The sequence below is a fragment of the Cupressus sempervirens genome, chromosome 6 (assembly GCF_028749045.1).
Source record: "Cupressus sempervirens isolate cs-2001-9-10 chromosome 6, ASM2874904v1, whole genome shotgun sequence".
NCBI classification, from domain to species: domain Eukaryota; kingdom Viridiplantae; phylum Streptophyta; class Pinopsida; order Cupressales; family Cupressaceae; genus Cupressus; species Cupressus sempervirens.
In genome coordinates this window covers 259,640,854-259,661,560 of record NC_143123.1, presented here as the reverse complement: position 1 = coordinate 259,661,560, position 20,707 = coordinate 259,640,854, and the positions used below count along the sequence as shown (strand labels likewise).

At 36.3% G+C, this 20,707-nt stretch overlaps 1 protein-coding gene across 2 annotated transcripts in view; it reads left to right on the top strand.

Moving 5' to 3' along the window:
* LOC149552230 (Terpenoid synthases superfamily protein) overlaps positions 1 to 19,978 on the top strand; it is a 37,064-nt gene extending 17,086 nt beyond the window's left edge. The window contains exons 2-3 of one of the 2 annotated variants that reach the window (XM_089787751.1): positions 15,682 to 15,780; positions 18,746 to 19,978. In XM_089787751.1, the coding sequence (XP_089643877.1) occupies positions 18,762 to 19,649 (888 nt within the window). In that variant the 5' untranslated portion in view covers positions 15,682 to 15,780; positions 18,746 to 18,761 and the 3' untranslated portion in view covers positions 19,650 to 19,978. The remainder of the gene's footprint in view (positions 1 to 15,681; positions 15,781 to 18,745) is intronic. The other variant, XM_089787750.1, reaches the window with a different exon arrangement.
* The last annotated feature ends 729 nt before the right edge of the window (positions 19,979 to 20,707 follow it).

The window sequence follows — 20,707 nt, the reverse complement described above, 5'->3', positions numbered from 1 at the left end:
GAAATTGAGCAGAGGAAGAAGAGGAGAGAACCGTTTTTCCCAACAGGATTAGATGTAGTTGATTTTGTTGCTATCAAGGCAATGTTGGATGATGGTGAATTTGATAGAGTAGGTGGTTAGCGGGTGGAATAGTCTTCAACCAACATAACTTGTATGGTGAAATTGCTGGTTGATCATTTGATTAACACAAGATCTATAGCATCCAACATAGCTTATATGCTACTTTGTGTTTTGGTTGTAGAAATTGAGAAGATGCTTTTGTAGTTTAGTGTCGATTACTGTTTAGTGGAGAGAACTTGAGAAGAAATGTATTACTACTATGCAAAGATTGTCTCTAGTTATCGGTCAAACAAGAACTTGTTTGGAACATATTACTAGTGTTTATTGGGATTGTCTTCGATAACTTGTTGTTGTGGGCAACTTTAGAGGTCAATGTGAAAAGAGTGAGACTAATCTCAATGAGCTTGGGAAATTATATGATATATTCAATGACAAAGTCGACATGCAAAAGAGAAGAGTGAGAGAGCTCAGGACTGGGTTGTTATCTCATCAGAGGGAGAGAGAAGATATGATCAAGAGCTTCTGGCTTTTGAAGGATATGGTTGAAGTTAAAATGGAGCATATTGTCGACATAATTGTTGACGTTGAAGGCTTTGGGGGTGACACAATGTCATTTGAACCCCCCCATTAGGTGAACTGAATGGAAGTCAAATATCCAAATCTATAACCTTTGGAGGCTTTTCCATAGGGATGAAAACATGACAGGAAGGCTGAAACAAATCTCTTTCTTCATCAAATGCCACATCTTGACTGAATATGAGATGATCAATATCAACTTCAACCAAGAGATAAGCCTTATGATAATTATTGTACCTTGTGAACATCGATTTCTAGGTTTTGGAATCTAGTTTGGTGCACTTGGTATCTAGAATCCAGACTTTTGCTTAGAGCCAAAAACCTTTAGATGAATGATGTTTGTCGTTCGTCCAAACCAAGCTTCCTCTGGTGTCATCTTCTTAACAACCTGTGTGAGACAGGTTAATAAGATAAATTATAGTTTAGATTGCCTCCGCTCAAAAACTCCTTGGAATTTTTGTATGCTCCAGCATAGATCAAGCCATCTCAATGGTTGTGCGATTCTTGCGCTCAATAACATCATTTAGTTATGGGGTAAAAGGTGTAGTCACTTGATGCTCAATGCCATATGATGCACAAAAGTTGGAAAAATCAGATTAGAAAACTCTCCATCATTGTTGGACTAAAGAGTGACCATTTGACAACCTGACTCTTTTTCCACTAAGGGCTTATGCTTTTGAAACATGTTGAACATCTCTAATTTATGCTTAAGAAAATAGACCTACACGTTCTTGCTGAAATCATCAACAAATAGCAGAAAATACTTCAATCTAGCAACGAATTGAGTATTCATAGGTCCACAAATATCTACATGAACCAATTGCAAGACCTTGGATGCCCTCCAAGTGTCACCATCAGAAAACAGAGTTCGAGGCTGCTTCCTATCTTCTCAAGTTTTATAAACTCCATGATTCTGAGCTTGAATTTTACGTAATCCAACAAACTTTCTGGAGCCAACAGAGAGTGAATATTCAAGTGGCCATGCAATTGATGCCAAAGGTTGCTGATGGAAGTACTTTTGGCTATCGTGGCCTATTCCAAAGAATCACTTGTATCATGATCCTCAAGATCAATTGCAATTGTGGTGAATGATTCCTTGTCAATAATGTTGCACTTGTGTGAATTGAAGATGACATCTAGGTGTGGAGATCGAAGCATAATTTGAGTGACTAACACTAGAATGAGCTTCATTCATGGGACAAAGTAGACATTGTGAAAGATCAAATCCCTCCCACCAAGTGAAATTTGAACATTGCCCATTCCTACAAGAGTATACTCCTCGCCTCCTCCAAAGATCATGAAATCTATGAATCACATGAATGTTGTGAACAAATTCTAACTATTTGTGAAATACCGAGAAGTACCAAAGTCAATGTGTCAGGCAAATTATTCTCATGATCGGATGGGCAGGTGGCCATGGATGCAAAGGAGGCCAACTCCCTTTGATGAGAGTGCATAACAAATTGGGCCTTTTGCTAAGACCCTCCCTATGTAGATTGCACAACTGTCGACCATTTCTTGCAATATGTCTTCGTGTGACCAAACTTGTGACAGTAATTACATTGAACACTCTTCTTCTTTGATGATGCTGACGGTTTAAATGACACTTTTTGCTAGGAGGATTGAGGTTTACCTTTGTTTTTGTTTGTGGCTTTGGCCACGAAGGCCTCTTGTTTTGTGGAGGATGATCTGGTATCATTGCCAAATTGTTGCTTTCATCTATCTTGGTACAAAAGCTCATTGCAAAGATCAGGTTACTTCAAATCAACACTAGTAGAAGTGATATTGAGCATCTTAGTGCAATGCTCATAGAATTGGGGTAGGCTTTTTGATGTGATCACTACCATATTTTCTTCCTCCATCTTGTGGCCAATAGCCTTGAGCTAGTCACCAATATCCTTTTCCTTTGTAAGATTTGCTTGGAGAGTCATCTCATTCATCATGATAAGAAATAACATATTCTTCAAAAGGAAAGCTAGGCTCTTGTTGGACATCTCATGAAGATCCTTCAAGAGTTCCCAAATTCTTTAGCTATTTTACTAGAAGGCACTTGAGGGAGCTTGATAAATTGTAACAAAATGTTTGATGAGCATGATGGGCTTCCCAACTATGATCATGAAATTCGTGTCCTAATTTGCTCTAGCTTTTGTAGGGTGGTTTCTATACCAAGTAAGATCTTGTTAAGACACCAGTATTCAAATATTGTCATCATGCACAACTTTCAAGTGTTGTAGTTGTAGACGAATGGGATGAAATATGTATATCATTATCTAAACCCAAATCCTAATCAAAGCATAAAAATTTTATGTGACAAATCCGAAAACTCTAAGGGGTTTATTGGTAGGCAAGTTTACGAGAATTATAAAGTAATAAAACCTCTTTTACATGAAATGAGGCTAATTAAATAGGAGTACTTACTTTTAAAACAATAATGAGCAATACTGTTGATGTTCCATTGAACCTAGTCACCAAGGTACAAAAAGGTAATTCTCTTCTTGTCTAAGGAACGTCTTAGGTTTTGAACAATCTCATTGATCTTATTGGGTTGATCTAAGTCCCTTGGGGTCCAATCTGAACATCACAAGACTAACCTAAAAGTTGTAGTAGAGACCCTTTTACCTTTGCCTTTGCCTTTCCTATGCACAATTCTGCCAAGGTAGTGTTTACAATCACCTTAGGAAAGACTATTGGATCACTAGAGTGAAGTACTCGTATGTCAACCCCACCCCTAAATGGACTTGTTTAATAGTAATTATTAATGAGGGTTCGTTTTGAGAAAAAACAAAAGAACAAAATTAAATAAATGGAAAACAATAAACCAAGAACGCATAGATCAATGTGAAAAAAATTGTCATGCACTAGGAGAAAACTACAAGAAAATTTCTCACAAGTTATATCATCTTAAGAATCAACTCATTACAATAGTTTCTAATTCATGTTATCAGATTTTGACAGTCCATGTCAATTAGTGCTCTCGGATTTTTGTGTGACATTGTTAGAGAATCAATGTTTTGGATAACAGTTTGTGATCTATTATTAGGATTTGAAATGCAAGGAGTATACGATAATAGATAGCTTCTGTTATTGTCTATTATTATTTAATGGTTATCTATTTGCAATCTATTATAAATATCATAATGTTTCTAATATTTAGTTAGCTCTTAGTTAATAGTTAGGTAGAATAGAATGTTTCTATTCTTGATGATCATTTCCTAAGGAAATATTGTTTATTCTTTTGTATATAATGATCCATTGATCACTGTAAATAAAAAACAAGTATTTTTTACCAATTACTTTATAATATGGTATCAGTGCCATAGATCTTTTTCGAAAAAAGTTTTCAAATAAAAGTTCAAAATGAAATTTTTAGTGTCATTTTGTAAAATTTCCAAATTTTCAAAATTGGTTTGATAAGGGGTTTTTCTTGCAATCCGCATTGCTTGCTTTGCAATCGTCGTTTTTTGGGTCTCTCTTTTGTTGTGAAAGTATTTGTGCGTGTTTCAAGCTTAAACCTTTCTCATGGTCATTTTTTTTCGTGCTGATTCGTGATTGTTTTTTAGGGCACTTTGACCTTTCTCTACTATTTTTAGAGCTGTCGAGGTTTTTTACAAACCTCTAGTGTTGCTCCGTGCCCAGATTTCTTGGTCAATCTTACAAATTTTTGCCGTTTTTGAAGCCTTCTTGCAACCTATACATTTTTTCAAAACCCTAAATTTCTGTACTGGATCCAATTTTTTTTTAATAGATTTTTGATGGGTTATTTGAGAGCTCAACGAGGTTGTCATCCATTTTTTCTGGCTGCCTTGGTTTTTCGTGCTTGTATTTTCGAGCAAGTGGGTCAAGAATTCAATGACATAGTCCTTCTAAGTGTTTCGAGCACTCTTTTGGGTACCTCTTCATTTTTTGGGTCTTCTAATTTTGTCTCGAAGTATATGCCTTCATAAATTTTCATTGAAAAACGTGCTATGGCATGATTGACTAATATTTTGCTTGAGGGTAATAAAAAATCCAATGGTCAGAATTATGGTACATGGAGGCAGCGAATGCTAACAATCTTTGAATATCAGATTACTGATCAGATTGTTCTGGGTAGTACACAGTGTTCGACTGCAACTGGTACTGATCAAGATATATGGGATTAGAATAATCGGGAGACGGTGATGCTTCTCAAATTATCCGTAGTTGATGATCAACTCCGTTAGATTCCTTTCGGCAAGACAGTTGCCAAGATATGGGAGCATCTCAAGAAACTTCATGAGACTTAAGACAAAAGTAGGGTCTTCTTTCTCAAGAACACTGTTTTTAATTTCCATGGATGAGCAGAAATTGCTCTAGGAACACTCGAATAAGATTCAAGAAATCCGTGATCAATTGCTTGCCATTGGACGCAAGATGGAGGAAGAGGACATTGTGGTAATTACCTTCAAAAGTTTACCCAAGTCCTACGAGCATTGTATTGAGACTCTCAACATTGCTTCTACTGGTGTTGATTTGAAGTTCACAGAGCTTTGCACACTTCTGCTTCAACAAGATCGGTGGAAATATCAGTTTGGTAGCAGTTCCAACTCCACCTTCATAGAGCACACCTTTGTTGCTAAATCTGTTCAAAAGGATAAAGGCAAGTCCAATTCACATTAGTTTTCTCAGCAGAAGTTCTCTACTCCAACATCAAATGACTCTTAAGAAAAAGAGCATTCAATGCAATTGCTGCCACAAGTATGGTCACATGAAGATTCAATATCAGAAATGTTTCGCTGCCCAAGCTAAGCAATTTGGTTCGCAACCCAAAGTGAACAATACAAAACACACTGAGTAGATAGAATCTACCTTTTACACCTTCATGGCTAAAAGATTTGCAAATCATGTGAAGTCGTTTGCCTTGTATATTGATTCAGGTGCCTCTTGTCATTTCACCCACCGTAGAGATTGGTTGTCTGACTATTGGCCATTTTCAGATTTAGTTATTTTTTGTGGCAGGAAGAGTACACTATTGTCGGCAAAGTCAACATTCAAATTCAGTCTGCAGGGAGGAATCTCATTTTCCTCAATGTGTACTATGTTACAAGGATGGAACTCAATCTACTCTCAATCAGTCAGATGCTTCAACACTCTCCATGGTTACCTTTAGTGCACATTAGTGCATGATCACTGATAGGGATACTTAGTTTGTTGTTGCAGTTGGCCTTGAGGATCATGGTCTTTTCAAACTTGTTGATTTTGGTGATTCTCAGAACCTAGCTATGGCTGCTCAATGGTCTTTTGTAAGCTCACTTGTCATTAGCGGTATGAGCACTTTAATGTGTCTTATCTCTCTCAGCTTGCTCGAGAAGAGCTTATCCTTGGTTTGCCAGAGATTCAGACTCAGCTTGGAGTTTGTGATGCATGTTAGGCTGGGAAGCAACATCACACACCTTTTGTTGTTGGCGATTCATAGCGTGCTTCGTAGGTTTTTCAGCGTGTTTATGCCAATATTTGTGGCCCTATGGCTACTTCTTCTGTTCTTGGGTCCAGGTATTTTTTGTTGTTTGTTGATGATTTTAGCAGAACGATGTGGGTTTATTTTCTTAAAAAGAAATGAGATGTGTTTACTATATTTCAAAACTTTAAACCACTAGTTGAAAAAGTGTGGGAAATCTATAATTGCTCGTAGGACAGATAATGTAGGGGAATTTTGTTCCATTGAATTCTCTAGCTTCTGTGATCCCCATGGTATCAAGTGCCAGCTAACCACACCACACACCACAACAAAACAATGTAGTTGAATGTCGGAATAGAACAATCACCGAGATGGCTAGATCCATGCTCAAACACAAATTTGTTTCGAAGAAGTTTTGGGCAAAAACAATTAACACCATAGTCTATCATTTGAACCTGTCACCCACTGTGGCGGTTAAAGATAAGACTCTGGAAGAGGCCTTGTCAGGTAGCAAACCCAAAATCAGTCATCTGTAGGTTTTTGGCTTTCTTGCCTATGTTTGGATTACTAATGCATCACACACCAAGCTAGATGCTAAGGGTTAGAAACTCATGCTAGTTGGATATAACAGTCTTCACAAATCCTATTGCTTGATCGACATTGAGACATCTCAGCTTCTGTACAGTCGTGATGTAGTTTTTGATGAACAAGGACCATTCATGCATGTTTCTCCTGTTCCAGATCCACTTGATCAACCTATGAAGACTCATGATTTGGGAGTTTGACTTCCATTAGGTACACTTGATGGGAGGGCTCCAACAACTCTTGTAGCTTCAGTTCTATTAGTGAAGCCTATATAGACACCTTTGCCTTCTCCTACAGGATCACCTAGATTGTAGATGCTTCACCTGATTTTGATCTAGATTCTTCTAATGAGGAACCTGATCATACAACGTCTGTTGATGCTAATGTTGGTCCTCCTCTCCGGCCTAAATGGCAGGCTAAGATACTTGTTGATCTTTGAGATGATGAACTCATTGATGGGAGAACTGCTCGAAAAAAGAGCAAACCTACTGAGTCAATTAATTTTTCTCTTATGGTCAACATTTACAGTGTTTGAACCTCAGACATACTTCGAGGCTAAAGGAATTCTAGAGTGGGAACAGGCCATGAAATTAGAACACCAAAGTTTGCTGAAGATTTACACTTGGGTCCTACCTAATCCTCCACCAGGGAAGATACTCATTGGCTATAGATGGGTTTTCAAAATAAAGTACAAGTCAGATGGTACTCTGGATAAGTACAAAGCTCGTTTAGTTACAAAGGGCTTTTCTCAGTGTTAGGGCATTGATTATAAGGAGACCTTTGCTCCTACAACAAAGATGAGCACCATCAGATTAGTCCTAGCCATGGCAACACAGTTTGGTTGGAAGGTCCATCAGATGGACGTTAAGAGTGCTTTCTTGAATGGTGACCTACAAGAAGAGGTCTAGATGACGTGGCCTCTTGGTTTCACGGCTGCTAGTAAAGAACATCGGGTTCTTAGGTTAGTGAAATCTCTCTATGTTGAAGCGGGTCACTAGGGCATGGTACATGAAAATTGATGAGTACCTTAGTGAGCAAGGCTTTTAGGGTAGTGCTTCAGACTCAAATTTGTACATCAAAACTACTGAGAGTGACATCATCCTTTTTGTTATTTATGTGGATGATTTGATCATCATTGGATGTTCGACATCTTTGATTCAGGGAATCAAATAGAGTTTATGCTAGTCTTTTTGATATGACTGATCTTAGGCTTATGCATTATTGCCTAGGTGTTGAGGTTTGGCAATAGTCTTTTGGTACATTTATTTCTCAGTTCAAATATGTCAGGGCTCTGTTAGACAAATTCTGTATGCAGGATTGCAAGCTTGCATCCACACCAATGAAGAAAGGTCTAAAGTTATTTGCTAAGTCTGATTCTCCTCTAGTTGATAATACTACATACAAGCAACTAGTAGGCAGCCTCATCTACCTCTCTCCTACTAGATTTGATATCAGCGTCCCAGTCAGCTACATTTCACGTTTTAGGACAACTCTTAATGCTGATCATTGGATGACAGCAAAGTGTGTGCTTCGTTATGTGAAGGGCACTACAGATTATGGACTTCTTTACCCTTAGAGTTCTAATCCTAGACTCCGTGGGTTCACAGGTTCAGATTGGGGAGGTTCTGTTAACAAAAAAAATTCAACTTCTACATGTGTTCAGTTTGGGATTTGGTACAGGGAACTAGTAGGCAGCCTCATCTACCTCTCTCCTACTAGATTTGATATCAGCTTCCCAGTCAGCTACATCTCACATTTTATGACAACTCTTAATGCTGATCATTGGATGGCAACAAAGTGTGTGCTTCGTTATGTGAAGGGCACTACAGATAATGGACTTCTTTACCCTTAGAGTTCTGATCCTAGACTCCGTGGGTTCACAGATTCAGATTGGGGAGGTTCTGTTAACGAAAAAAATTCAACTTCTACATATGTGTTCAGTTTGGGATTTGGTGCTGTTACATGGACCAATAAGAAGCAACAAGCAGTTTTTCTCTCCTCTACAGAGGCTGAATACAGAGGGACAATTAAGGTAGGTTGTGAAGTTGTTTGGCTTTGTCGGATGCTTGGGGATATGCAAATGTCACCAAGAGGACTGACCACTTTGTTTTTTGATAACAAAGGTGTTATTAAATTAGCACAGGATCCAATCTTCCATGAATGAACCAAGCATGTGGATGTTCACTTTCACTACATATGACAACTGGTAGAAGATGAGACAATAAACTTGCAGTATGCTCCTACAATGGATTAGATTTCTGACATTCTTACCAAGCCTCTTCGTCCAAGATAAGTTTGTTAAATTTAGAGGATAGTTTGGTGTTGTTGATGGAGTTGGTTCCCAAAACTGTAGATTGGAAATCCAAGAGCCTGCCACTTCTCTGATAGGATTCCACAATTAGTTCTGGCCAACGAACGGGAATACTTCTTGATTCCCTTGCACTTCAGGCTTTGCTACACCTAGGCCATTAGACCTTCTCCTCGAACTTGATCATTTGGTTTAGAGCTTTTCTAAAGCAAATTTGAGCTTTGGTGAGTTCTACGACCGGAAAGGTCTGGGAACTCAATTAAATAAAACTGAATACTGAGTAATGGTTGGATTTTTTGTATAAGGTTTTGTTAATAATGAATTTGATGCTTGTAGGAAGGAATATATAGATTTTTTGACTTCAATAATAAAAAGACCAATGCCTCTGCTCACCCAAGCAATAGAGTCAACTTCAATGAATTTTCACATACAACTTTATAAAGTTCTTATGCACTTGAACTACCAACAATTAAATAATCAAGATGCGACAGACCAAATATTATGCAATCTTAAATTAGTCTAGGTTGAACTTTAACTCCTTTGGTAGGGAGACAAACTAGACACATTTACGAAAACAATTTAATATTTCACAATATCTGTGATGATCGAATTTAAAATGCTAAATGACTGTGTCCACTTATCCAACATTTAAATTGTACACAAAATTCCAAAAAAATAATTACAAAGGACGATTCATCTATAGTTTAAATCTCCATGCCATTTAGTAATAAACAAAAGACATTTTATTTTATTATAAAAATAAAATAATTGAATTTATATTACAAAGTCATATTATAACCCTTATTCCTCCATACAAGTAGATATAAAATACTTTTTGTTGAATGTGAATGTTCTTCGAATATGTCTTGTCCTTCTCGTTATTTATATCTTAACGTTTAAAGGAATATGACTTTTCAAATTTAAGTCATTTCCTTTTACAAATTTATGTCCTTTCTTAATCGCATATGGCATTACTTCATAAATAAAACAATTTAGCCAATAATCTTTAAAATACTATATGAATTATTGTGCCATGGTATAAGGTGATTTGGCAAAAATTTGTCCCTATTTCCCTTTGAAGATGTCTTCTATGGTGTGCCAAGCTGTTCCCGCTACCATGTATCTTGCTTATCATGTAGCCTCATGCACAAAGATATATATAATATGATAATCTACAGTTTGTTGCATTGTCTTCAGATCCATTTTACGTTAATTCCGCTGGCACAAAGATGGCAATGCGGCAGAACTTAAACATATTACATCTTCGTTCTTCATTGCGTCAAAGTCTGAGTTTATTCAGGGATCATAATATTGGCATCTCACTGTATCTATCTCCTTTCTATATCTGAGTTGATTTTTCATTTTACCCATGCTCGAACATCTTTCCAAGCCTCTTGCACACATGACTGGTTCATTTGGGCGCAACTGCTATTGCCAATGAATATTAAACTTCTGCTCCTGCCTAAGCAATTAATGGCATCTCAAAATTGACAATTTCAATGCTTCCGTAAATGGTCTGCTTTGTTTTAGAATATCAAGGCACGATATTCTTCCAAATATGTTTCCAAGGTGGTTGTAATACTTACACGTCAATGCGTACTGGAACTCACATATGTAGAATATAATATCATTGTGTGATCTTTACGTATGGAATATAAGCAGCAAGAGACGTTGATAAAAGGTTAATCTGATATAAAAATCGATCAACGAATAAGGATCAGAGATCAGATTGCTATAAAGTTCAACAAAAGACTTCTGCATTACTCATAGGCTTTTTTTCTAATATAAGTATTCCTTGAATTATATTCCTTTGAGTGAGTATAATTATAATATAATCAATCAAATGTGAGTTGGAGGATGAAGTTAGGTAGATGCGGTTTATTGGCTCCCTCAAACTAAATACGTGACCCCAAGGGATGGACACTCTTGCTGCTTGTTGATACCCAAGGGATGGAACTAGTCATAGGTGGATGTTCGGGCTTAGTTGGGCTGTGTAGTTTACTAACACCCTTTCAGGTTTTCGACCAGACTAAGTTAGGATTGGTTTTGAGATAGTTAGCTTGTCATAATGCCTATCTTTATCTCCTTAGTCACTGTTATCATTTTGGGCGACTCTACAATACCCCTAAGGATCAAATGAAAGACAAAGGTAACTTCCTCAAGACAATGGCAAGACAATTGCATTAAGATGCAAGAATGATATTATTAATAATGGACATGATAAAAATGTACATAATATGATTGATTGTATAGGTAAGGAAATTAGAGACTATGATAAGGAGTAGATGAATTATCATCCACACTAGGTGGAATGACATGTCCACTAAAGGTAGATCATCCTCCATCATGCAATTGAGTATGTGCCATATGATGAAGATGATAATGTGATATTTAATCCAAAGGTGGATCATCCTCCATTATGCAATTGAGTATGTGCCATATGATGAAGATGATAATGTGATATTTAATCCAAAGGTGGATCATCCTCCATTATGCAATTGAGTATGTGCCATATGATGAAGATGATAATGTGATATTTAATCCAAAGGTGGATCTCACACACAAAGTGGAATGAGATAACTATTACGACCTAAAGTGGAATTTTTCCTATACCATGTGCTTAATATAGATGCAAACTCGAAGGGGTCTCATATGAACACTACTATGCAATGCATAATCCTAAGCAAGCTCAAGTAAAATGTAATTATAAATAGTTAATTACACCAACAGTCACTAATTGATGTATTTGTTCATTATTTCTCAAAATTGTTTATAATTAACAAAGTTGACTTTAGTTTGTGTGTTGTTGGAATTGTTGTTTACGTGTGAAAACATGTGAACTTCATTTGGGGACAATGCAAGGTAGGGGTCTATAAATTGAACTTGATTTAAAAAAAATCTTAGGGTAAATTCTAAGGTACTGAGGACTGGAAACAGTAACACCCCCTTTTCCTGGGCCTTAGCTAACAACTAGCATATCATCGAAATACAGTTACTACTTCACATTCATGAGAAGGCAGTTATAACTGTTATCTTACATGTTCATGTGAAAGAGATTAACAAATACCATTAGTTTAATTGAAATATCATAACTAACAATTGAAGGCATAATCAAATAAACTAAATTGAGGATTTTAAGTTTGCAATACTCTAAATTCCGAAACCGGAATCTGCCCACAGCACATCTACAAAACCCTGAGTTAGTCCACATATACCACTTAGGGCACAAAAGTTATACCATTGTATCGTAATAACCAATACCATTTAGGGCAACAAAACCACTATAACATTCCTTTTTTTCTATTGCTAATTATGACAATTAAAATTAAATAAGATAGATATAACAACCATCAAGTAAGCCTATCTTATATAGGCAGTTTACATTTCATGATCAATTTGTAAAATCAACCGATTTCGCTGATTTCCTAATACATTTAAAAGGAAATTGATTTCTAAGCATTGGAGAAAATAACTGATTAAATGACATTAACCAGCTAGCATTTCTTCAACTTGAGATTTTAAATATCACAAAAGTGAAATACCTGTTACCAGAAGATTTTGAATGTAGATCGTATCTTTGTCTTGTGCAAGCCTTGGCATCTAGTGGAGAGGAGAAGTATTGTCAAGGGCTTGACCTCCCAACCACGGACCCTTAAATATCCCCACATAACCTCAATCGAGAAAGGTCCTCCTTACTCGAGATTAGGCTTAGGACCACTATTGTCCAACCACTGAGCAACCTATGTTAGAGTATCAATCCATCGCTCGACATGACGACAAGAGTTATATATTGGACAACCATGAGCTGACTCAGTTTTCTTTATGTTCTTGCAGGGATATTTTGTCCTCCCACCCTCTTTGACTTGACCATTCCGGTCTTATGGGTGCTTCCTAGGAGATCCTGAGATGATATTCAATTCTAGAATGAATTGAAGTATTCTATATTCAATGTTATTTCATGGAACCACATGCTGATCTTATCTCAGAGACATATTACCAACACCTTTGTATAAGGCAAGATGATTAATATGCATAATAAGTATTTTGGTGCTTGCATATATAACACATCATACACAATCTGTCAATGAAAAAATAAATATCGATCACTTGGAAGGATCACAAAGACATCTTATGATTAACATAAGAATAGTATCAACACAAGAATAGCATCAACACACAATTATTACGTGTTGCAACAGAACAATGAACAACAAATGCATGCTATATGGGTTGCGCTGCCTATTGCAAACTTGAGCACATTGTCTCGTATGTCAGGTGGATTGCTAACATTGTAAATGATGGCAAGGAATATGATAGGTCGGAAACTATTTGCTAGGCTTTTGTACAAATGCAGAGCTTCTCCCAATGATTTGGTTGCTACCTTGTGTAGGTAGAGATGGTTACCCTCGCTTGGTAGATGGAAAGTGAAAGTCATTGCTGTATTTGCTGACTATGGCTTATAGCTGCTGCCGCAAGATGGAACAAAATCGTAGACTCCACAATTTGAATGCATAGAGGAATAATAGAATCCCACAGACTATGGCATGAGGTAAAATAAATAAGGAGTTCGCTTCCATGAGATCAGTTACCAAAGAGGCTGAGGTGGCAGCACACAACCATGCATCGGTTTCATAATGAACTGCATTTCCATCAGTTATACCAAGTGAAGGGAACATTTGAGAAGAATAAAAGACCTGATGGAAGGTTAGACAATCGCTCAAAACCATTGAAAACAATAATAATGATAGTTATAAAGGTTCTCCCTCGACAAGATTTTAAATATATATCGGCATCATGGTATCTTGCCACCTCTATTTGTACGTACACACACACATATATATATATGTGTGTGTGTGTGTGTGTGTGTGTAAATTTAATCATTTATTTTCTTTTGTACCATTATATTGATTTATGCACATATGTGTCTGTATTTGCAAATATAGATGTCATGATATCATTGTGTCAATATATGAGTATAACAGGAGGCTCCACAATGATCTTAGATAGAAAATATAACAATTTATATTAATATTTAAATGCTTAATGTTTTCTTGATAAGTTTTATGAATTGACTAGTTAGCTCATGGTTGTCCTTGAGTATGCTCTTGCTCTCCTAACTATTCTCCCTTGGTTGTGGTGGTTTAGGACTCTTGCTTATTTGCTCAATGGTAGGTGGTGCCCCTATGCCCAATTCCTTTTTGGCAATGCTTCTCCCCCTTCGACCCGCTTCTGCAAGAAAAGAAGTTTTCCATGATAATATCATATTCCTCAATATAATCACAATTTACTATAACAAGTTATTATTTATAAACCATCATAACGGCTAACCACCTTATCACTTTCCATGAATTATGATGAGTAACCAATTTTCCAAGATTTCAAGATAACAATATAATATCATAACGATTAACTAACATGTCATCTTCATATGTAATTATAATGATTAACCATCTTACCCTTTCACATGATCATAATTAATTTTACCTATCAGCTGACTTCACATGGAACCTCAACGACTATATGAACTATTTCAAATTGAGCCAAAAAATGGGATGCAACAGAAACAAATAATTGCTACTTCTTAGGCGATGGATGAATATGTAGAAATGTGCATAGTTGTAAGCTAATAATAATTTGCAAATGCTGCATGTATGAGATAATGTGCAAATAGAGATTAGATAAGATTGAATGCTTATAACTAGATGTAAATAATTATGAAAGAAAATGAAATGAACATTCCCCAAACAAAAAAAAAAAAGCACGACTAAGTAAATTTCACCATTACAATACCATATATTTCCTATGATTAGTAACCACATAGGGTTGCTCAACTAAGGGCCCCTTCCCCATGCATAATATGAATGAATAAATAAAGAAATTTTGATGGTGTCAATGAGACAAAGCAGCCGAACAAACACAAAGCTCCAAAAACAAATGCTTTCAGATTCCTCTCTAAATTGGCTTTTTTGTTAAGAATCTTGACCAAGAAATTTGCAATTTTGTGTAGCCTTGCCTCAAATTGCTCAACTAGACTGTTCACCTTCAAAAAAGATCATAAATTCTAGGTCATTTGAGAAGTAGGCTATGGCTCCTCCTCCACATAGCTGTCTATTAACCCTCCCCTTTGCCTATATGACCTTTGTCTCAGCTTTCCAAACCAACAAAGGATCACCAAGAAGCACAGTGGTTCCTTTACTGTGAAGCTGCTGCAAGTTCCACATACCAAATATTTTACTGCAAGGATGAGGCTTTTGAGATCCTAAACTCAACAGAAATATGTTTTCTGCATTGAATTTTTTGGAGCAACTTAACTTGCTTGCATTTTTTCACTGCTTGAATCTGGATAGGATTGTTGATGAAAGCAGAATTGATAGTTTACAAAAGCCCTTAATTTCTTTCATTCTTCAGATCTAAGTCACAACATTCGTCGAATTTCATCTATACGAAATTTGAATTTTGGCAAGAATTTACCCTTGCCAAATTTCATTGGAATTTTATGATATTTAGTATAGTACTAAATATTGTTTTATTTGAGAAATATTATTGAGTTAAATCATTTAGCAATGTTGAACTATTTTGACAATTTTGTGGATATGTTATATTTAAAAATAAATTGACTTTAGGTAAGTTTAATGTTGGATTTTTTTCCTTTTTAGAATTCATCATCCAAATTTTATGATAGTCGAACTCGAACTCGAATTCAGACCTGGTGACTTAGTTCATGTTTAATCTTCAGCACATATGCTAGAATTGATGGGAATGTCTTGAATCAAATAAATGGGCAACTTTCATTTCTGAAGTTCTTCAATGTTCTAAGCAATTTAGCTCGCAATCAGTAAGTTTTCTGTAATTTATACTTTGCTTGCTACCTCGGATCTAATCTAACTAATAAGATGCATTTCTTAATCATTTAAGTTTTTAACCAATGCATTTGATAGTGATAGGAACACATACAAATGCAGATTCAATTTCCAACAACACAATGTTTGGAATTAGACAGTCTATTTCAAAATTTTGAATCATTACGGTGAACATGGAACAAAATGTAACATTTTTGTTAGCTAGAATTATGACATCTTCACCTTCGCATTACTTAACAATTTGTCAAACCTAACTGCCTACTTGAAAAGAAAAGAAAATGTCAGATGGGATCATTGTTACTGCTAGTTATATCTAACCACTTTAGTCATATGACTCCTAATTTCCTTTAGCATAGATCAAAAGCTCTTGCACTGGGCACTGGACTGGATTATAGGTAGAACACATTTTATCAATGCCAACATACGAGATTCATTTCTTGAATGTGTATGACCAAGGTGCTTTTTGTTTGAGATGTGTACAACCAAATTACAGGGTTCAAGGCTAGAGGCAAATATTATTATCTGTCAAAAGGGTTGGTAGTATTTCACTAGAAACATTGTGGTGAGGCGATGCAGCAATTGGATATCTGAATCTCTAGAACTACCATTTCAGACAAATGGGCAGCCAAATCCACACAAAAATATTAAAAAGCCAGCAACTGATTCTGCAACAAATGGGCAGCCAAATCCACACAAAAATATTAAAAAGCCAGCAACTGATTCTGCATGTTATCCAGCAACTATTTCAATATCTGTCCATACTGGTTCCGTATTTTGATCTGTCAATGAGATGAACTTCATTCATTCAGCTTCATGGTGGGGTCTTTCACAGAAGTTTTTGCTGTGAAAGCAGTGCAACCCGGTCTCTAATTGAATTTGAAAATTTTCCATGCTGCCACTGGGATGTGTACTTGAATTTCTATTTAGATTTTGATTTTTGAATGTTACTATTGGGTGTGTAATACGTTACTATGTTGAATGTCAATGGTTCTAAATTTCTAATTCATGTTGCAATTTTGCCATGTTCAAGTATTTTAATTTGGTATGTTCTAGTGAACTACTGAAACATCATTTCATAACTAGCATTTCAAGTTCTATATGTATACCATACAACACCCCTCTCTTGCCCGTCCCGCCGCTGTCCTGAAAATGAGGCCCATTTTCCCTGTGTCCTGGAAACTTGCCCTGGCGTCCTGCCATCCCAAAGTACTCCTGTACTGGTGTAACACTGCTTTAAACAGTTTTCTTGTGTCCAGAAAATTCCAGGATTAAGATCTGAATATGACATAACTTTGTATGAATATGATAACTGATTTCTAATTTTATTGTATGATAGCTAAATTTAAAAGGTCCAGGACATGCATATAATAAGTAAAATATTCCACAAACCTTTCGTACCCCAAAGCCTTAGAACCCCTTTCCAATTCATTTGCATTTCCCATTTCTTGTACTCCAGCCCTCCATCAGAGTTGTGATTTTATTTCTGTCCAGAAAGGTATAAGATAAATGTTGGTACATTTTCACACATCTTATGATCCTACCTTCTCAGGTTATTTTTTGGTGTTATTCGGGAATTTGGGTTTCAGGCAAGGTTGCATGGGGACGGGGGTACTTAGGGTACTAGTACGGGTACGAGAATGGCTATTTTTTGAAATAGGGGATGGGGGTGCTTGGGTATGTCAAACCTTTTTTTAAAAATAATTTAATATTTATAGAAAGTCTAAAATTATAAGTTGTAACAATAGTTTTTCAGAACTAGAAGAGTGAAAGTTTGCAAATGTATGTATTATTTTCAGATATGTTTGTAATAATAATATATGATAAATGTTTAGATTCATAACATAGAAGGCAGACTTTGAACACTTCTGACTGGACAGTGAGAATGTTTTCTGTTAATCAGCATTCAATGAAAGTTTCAAACTCATTACGTATTGACTTGAGCTTGATAAACAACAAGCTAATACAGAAAAATAAACCGAAACAAAAACGAGAACTCTTAATCAAGGTCCTTAGATGTGATGCTCTCCACTGAGTACCTGGTAGTTGGGTACGCGTACCCATGCAACATAGGTGTTAGGTACTTTCCCCTTGAGGCAGCATCACAGTGTTCCTTGGGATGTATTTTGATCAACCTGGGTACAAATTTTGTATGGCTTGAGATTCTGCACAACCAAAAAATAACTTGTCTTGTGGATTTAACTAGATTTCAAGTATAACAGAACATACTCTGACAAGAAAGTTACATCCTGTTTAAGGAGCTCCTCACTTGAACAAATTAAGAATGGTGTTTTTCGCCATTTCAGAGACATTTGGTTTTGGTGCCCACTTAGTTGTTTATGTCATCCATTATGTGCAAAGCAAACAAACAGACTAATTCAAATTACGAGGATCAAAATAAAGAGAATGCATAACTGTCACTGATTTTATGCAATCAGTAAGAACCTTGCAATTGAAAGCTATACAGCTCCATATCTTATTGCTTATGATTATTTTCATATCAAACCAGCTACTCCAAGTTCATCAATCTTATTCATTTATCTTTGTTTGCAATCATCACTTGGCTGCCACCGTTAAAGTTTTGTTTATTGATACTCTTAACTTCATCTGTACGGATACACTTTGCTCCCCTTCCCATTTTCTTAGTTCAATTCCTTAGTATTATCTACCAACATTAACTGAAGGAAGTGCATAATTGTTTTTTAGGGAGGTTGGGGGCAGGTTTTATGTGCCTTTCCTTCTTTCTTTTGTCTAGGGTTAGCATTTTGATGTTAAATTTTGAATTTTCGTTCTTCCATAATGAGTAATTTAGTTTTGGCATTTGGGATGTAAACCTATTCTCTGATCCACAGCTTACTGATAATGAGTAGTTTACTTTTGGCCTTTGGGATGTAAAACTCTTCTCTGATCCATAGCTTAGTTGTGGTTGTTTTACTTTTTCAGGTGCCTAACTGACTACATGACTGGTGCTTCTAATTCCAGCAATTTACGAGCTGCCTTTTCCTATTGTATACAACAAGTGCATTCCTATGATTATGAACATTATCTTTGTTTGTTGCACCTACCACAAAGTCTCCGAAAAGCAGCTTTTGCAGTGCGTGCATTTAATATTGAAACAGCAAAAGCCAGGGACAATGCTTCAGATGCGAAGTTGGCACTGGTACGCCTTTTGTGGTGGCGTGATATAATAGATAACATTTATAAGAACAAAGTTGCTGAACATCCTGTAGCCCAATCTATAGCATCAGTTATTAATGAGCATAAGTTGAGCAAACACTGGTTTAACCGGTCCATTAAGGCAAGAATTGAAGATACAGAGATGGAAACCCCTCCAGTGAGTCTGGCTGACCTGGAACAGTATTCAGAGAACACTGCTTCTGTCCTGTTATACCTCATTCTTCAGGCTGGGGGGATCCAATCCACTTCAGCAGATCATGCTGCTTCACATATTGGTAAAGCAAGTGGCCTTGTTCTTTTGCTCAGAGCAACAGCATATCATGCCAGTCGACGCCATTCCTATATTCCTCTTGAGATAGCTGCTAAGCATGGATTATCGCAAGAAGAGATATATAGAGGAGAACACAAGGAAGCCTTAGAAAATACTATCTTTGAAATTGCATCAACTGCAAACACTCATTTGGAAAAGGCTCGAGAGCTTTCTAGCAATGTTCCCAAAGATGCATTGCCTGTGCTCTTACCTGCAGTACCAGCTCAGATCCTGTTAGATTCCCTTCGCAGTAAGCATTTTAATGTTTTTGATCCAACCCTTACTTGGGGAATATCGGGTGTTTCCCCTCTATATTTTCAACTAAAACTGAAATGGTGTGCATTTAGGGGAAAGTTTTGATTCATATAACTTATTCATTCAGAAAAGAGGCATAGCATGTAACCATGAATCCGAACAATGTAACATAAGATGTTAGTGTTCATATCTTGCAGACTGCTGCTAGTTGAGTACAAGAAAATGGAAATAAAGAAAGTTGTTTCACCATGAGCAATTTTTGGTATTTTGTAGTGCATGTCTGAAATGAAACTGACCACAAATCATTTGGTATCATCTGAATGAGGTTGGATTATGTTCTTTTTCAGGAACTATTTGTTGAAGTGTCGGCTGAAAACTATCCTGTAAACATGTTCTATGTAAACTCGCAATGATCAACGCAGTTAGCTTGAAGAGATACTGTATTCATCATCTGATAGTTTGCTTGTTGATTCAGTGTTTAAAAATAATACACTTTCATTCGATTCAAATGTCAAATTTTATTTAATTTGCTGTAGCTGATTTTTGACCTTTAAATTCTTCTTGCATATGACTTGGATCTACAAAAAAAGAAAAGTCACCCGAATAAATATGTCTGACTAAGGCCTTAGAATACCTGTCATCTGATAATAGTAAGTAGAAAACATAGCAGCACATCTACTATTCAATATGTATTTTAATACCACTTGCCAAATAGAATCAGTAATCCCATCATTCTGCATACCAAAACCAAGAATAACTCCGTTCCAATTCAAATCATGCTAAAAAATCCCAGAAATATCTCTTAATAAAACAAACCATTACTTTTTAACAGGTATACAGTCCCAAAACGTCTCAAACTTTCAATAGCATGGCCAAAAAGACAGCTATGTTAATGTTCATTTCTATCACCAATTTCATTCAGGCACATAGGCTCTTGCTAGGGTAGAGGACCTGGTAGTTGAGCACATTCTGATAATTGTTATAGCACCTGTTGGTCTAATGTCAAATATTTTTGACAATATTGTACCAATAGTTGATTCAAGTTGGTACTGTTAATGATAACTACCCATGATTGAATCAAATTTATTTCTTAGATGTAAAATCAGCCAATAATTTGAAGCTACATTAATGCACCAATAAAACACAACTTAGTGCACGAGTTT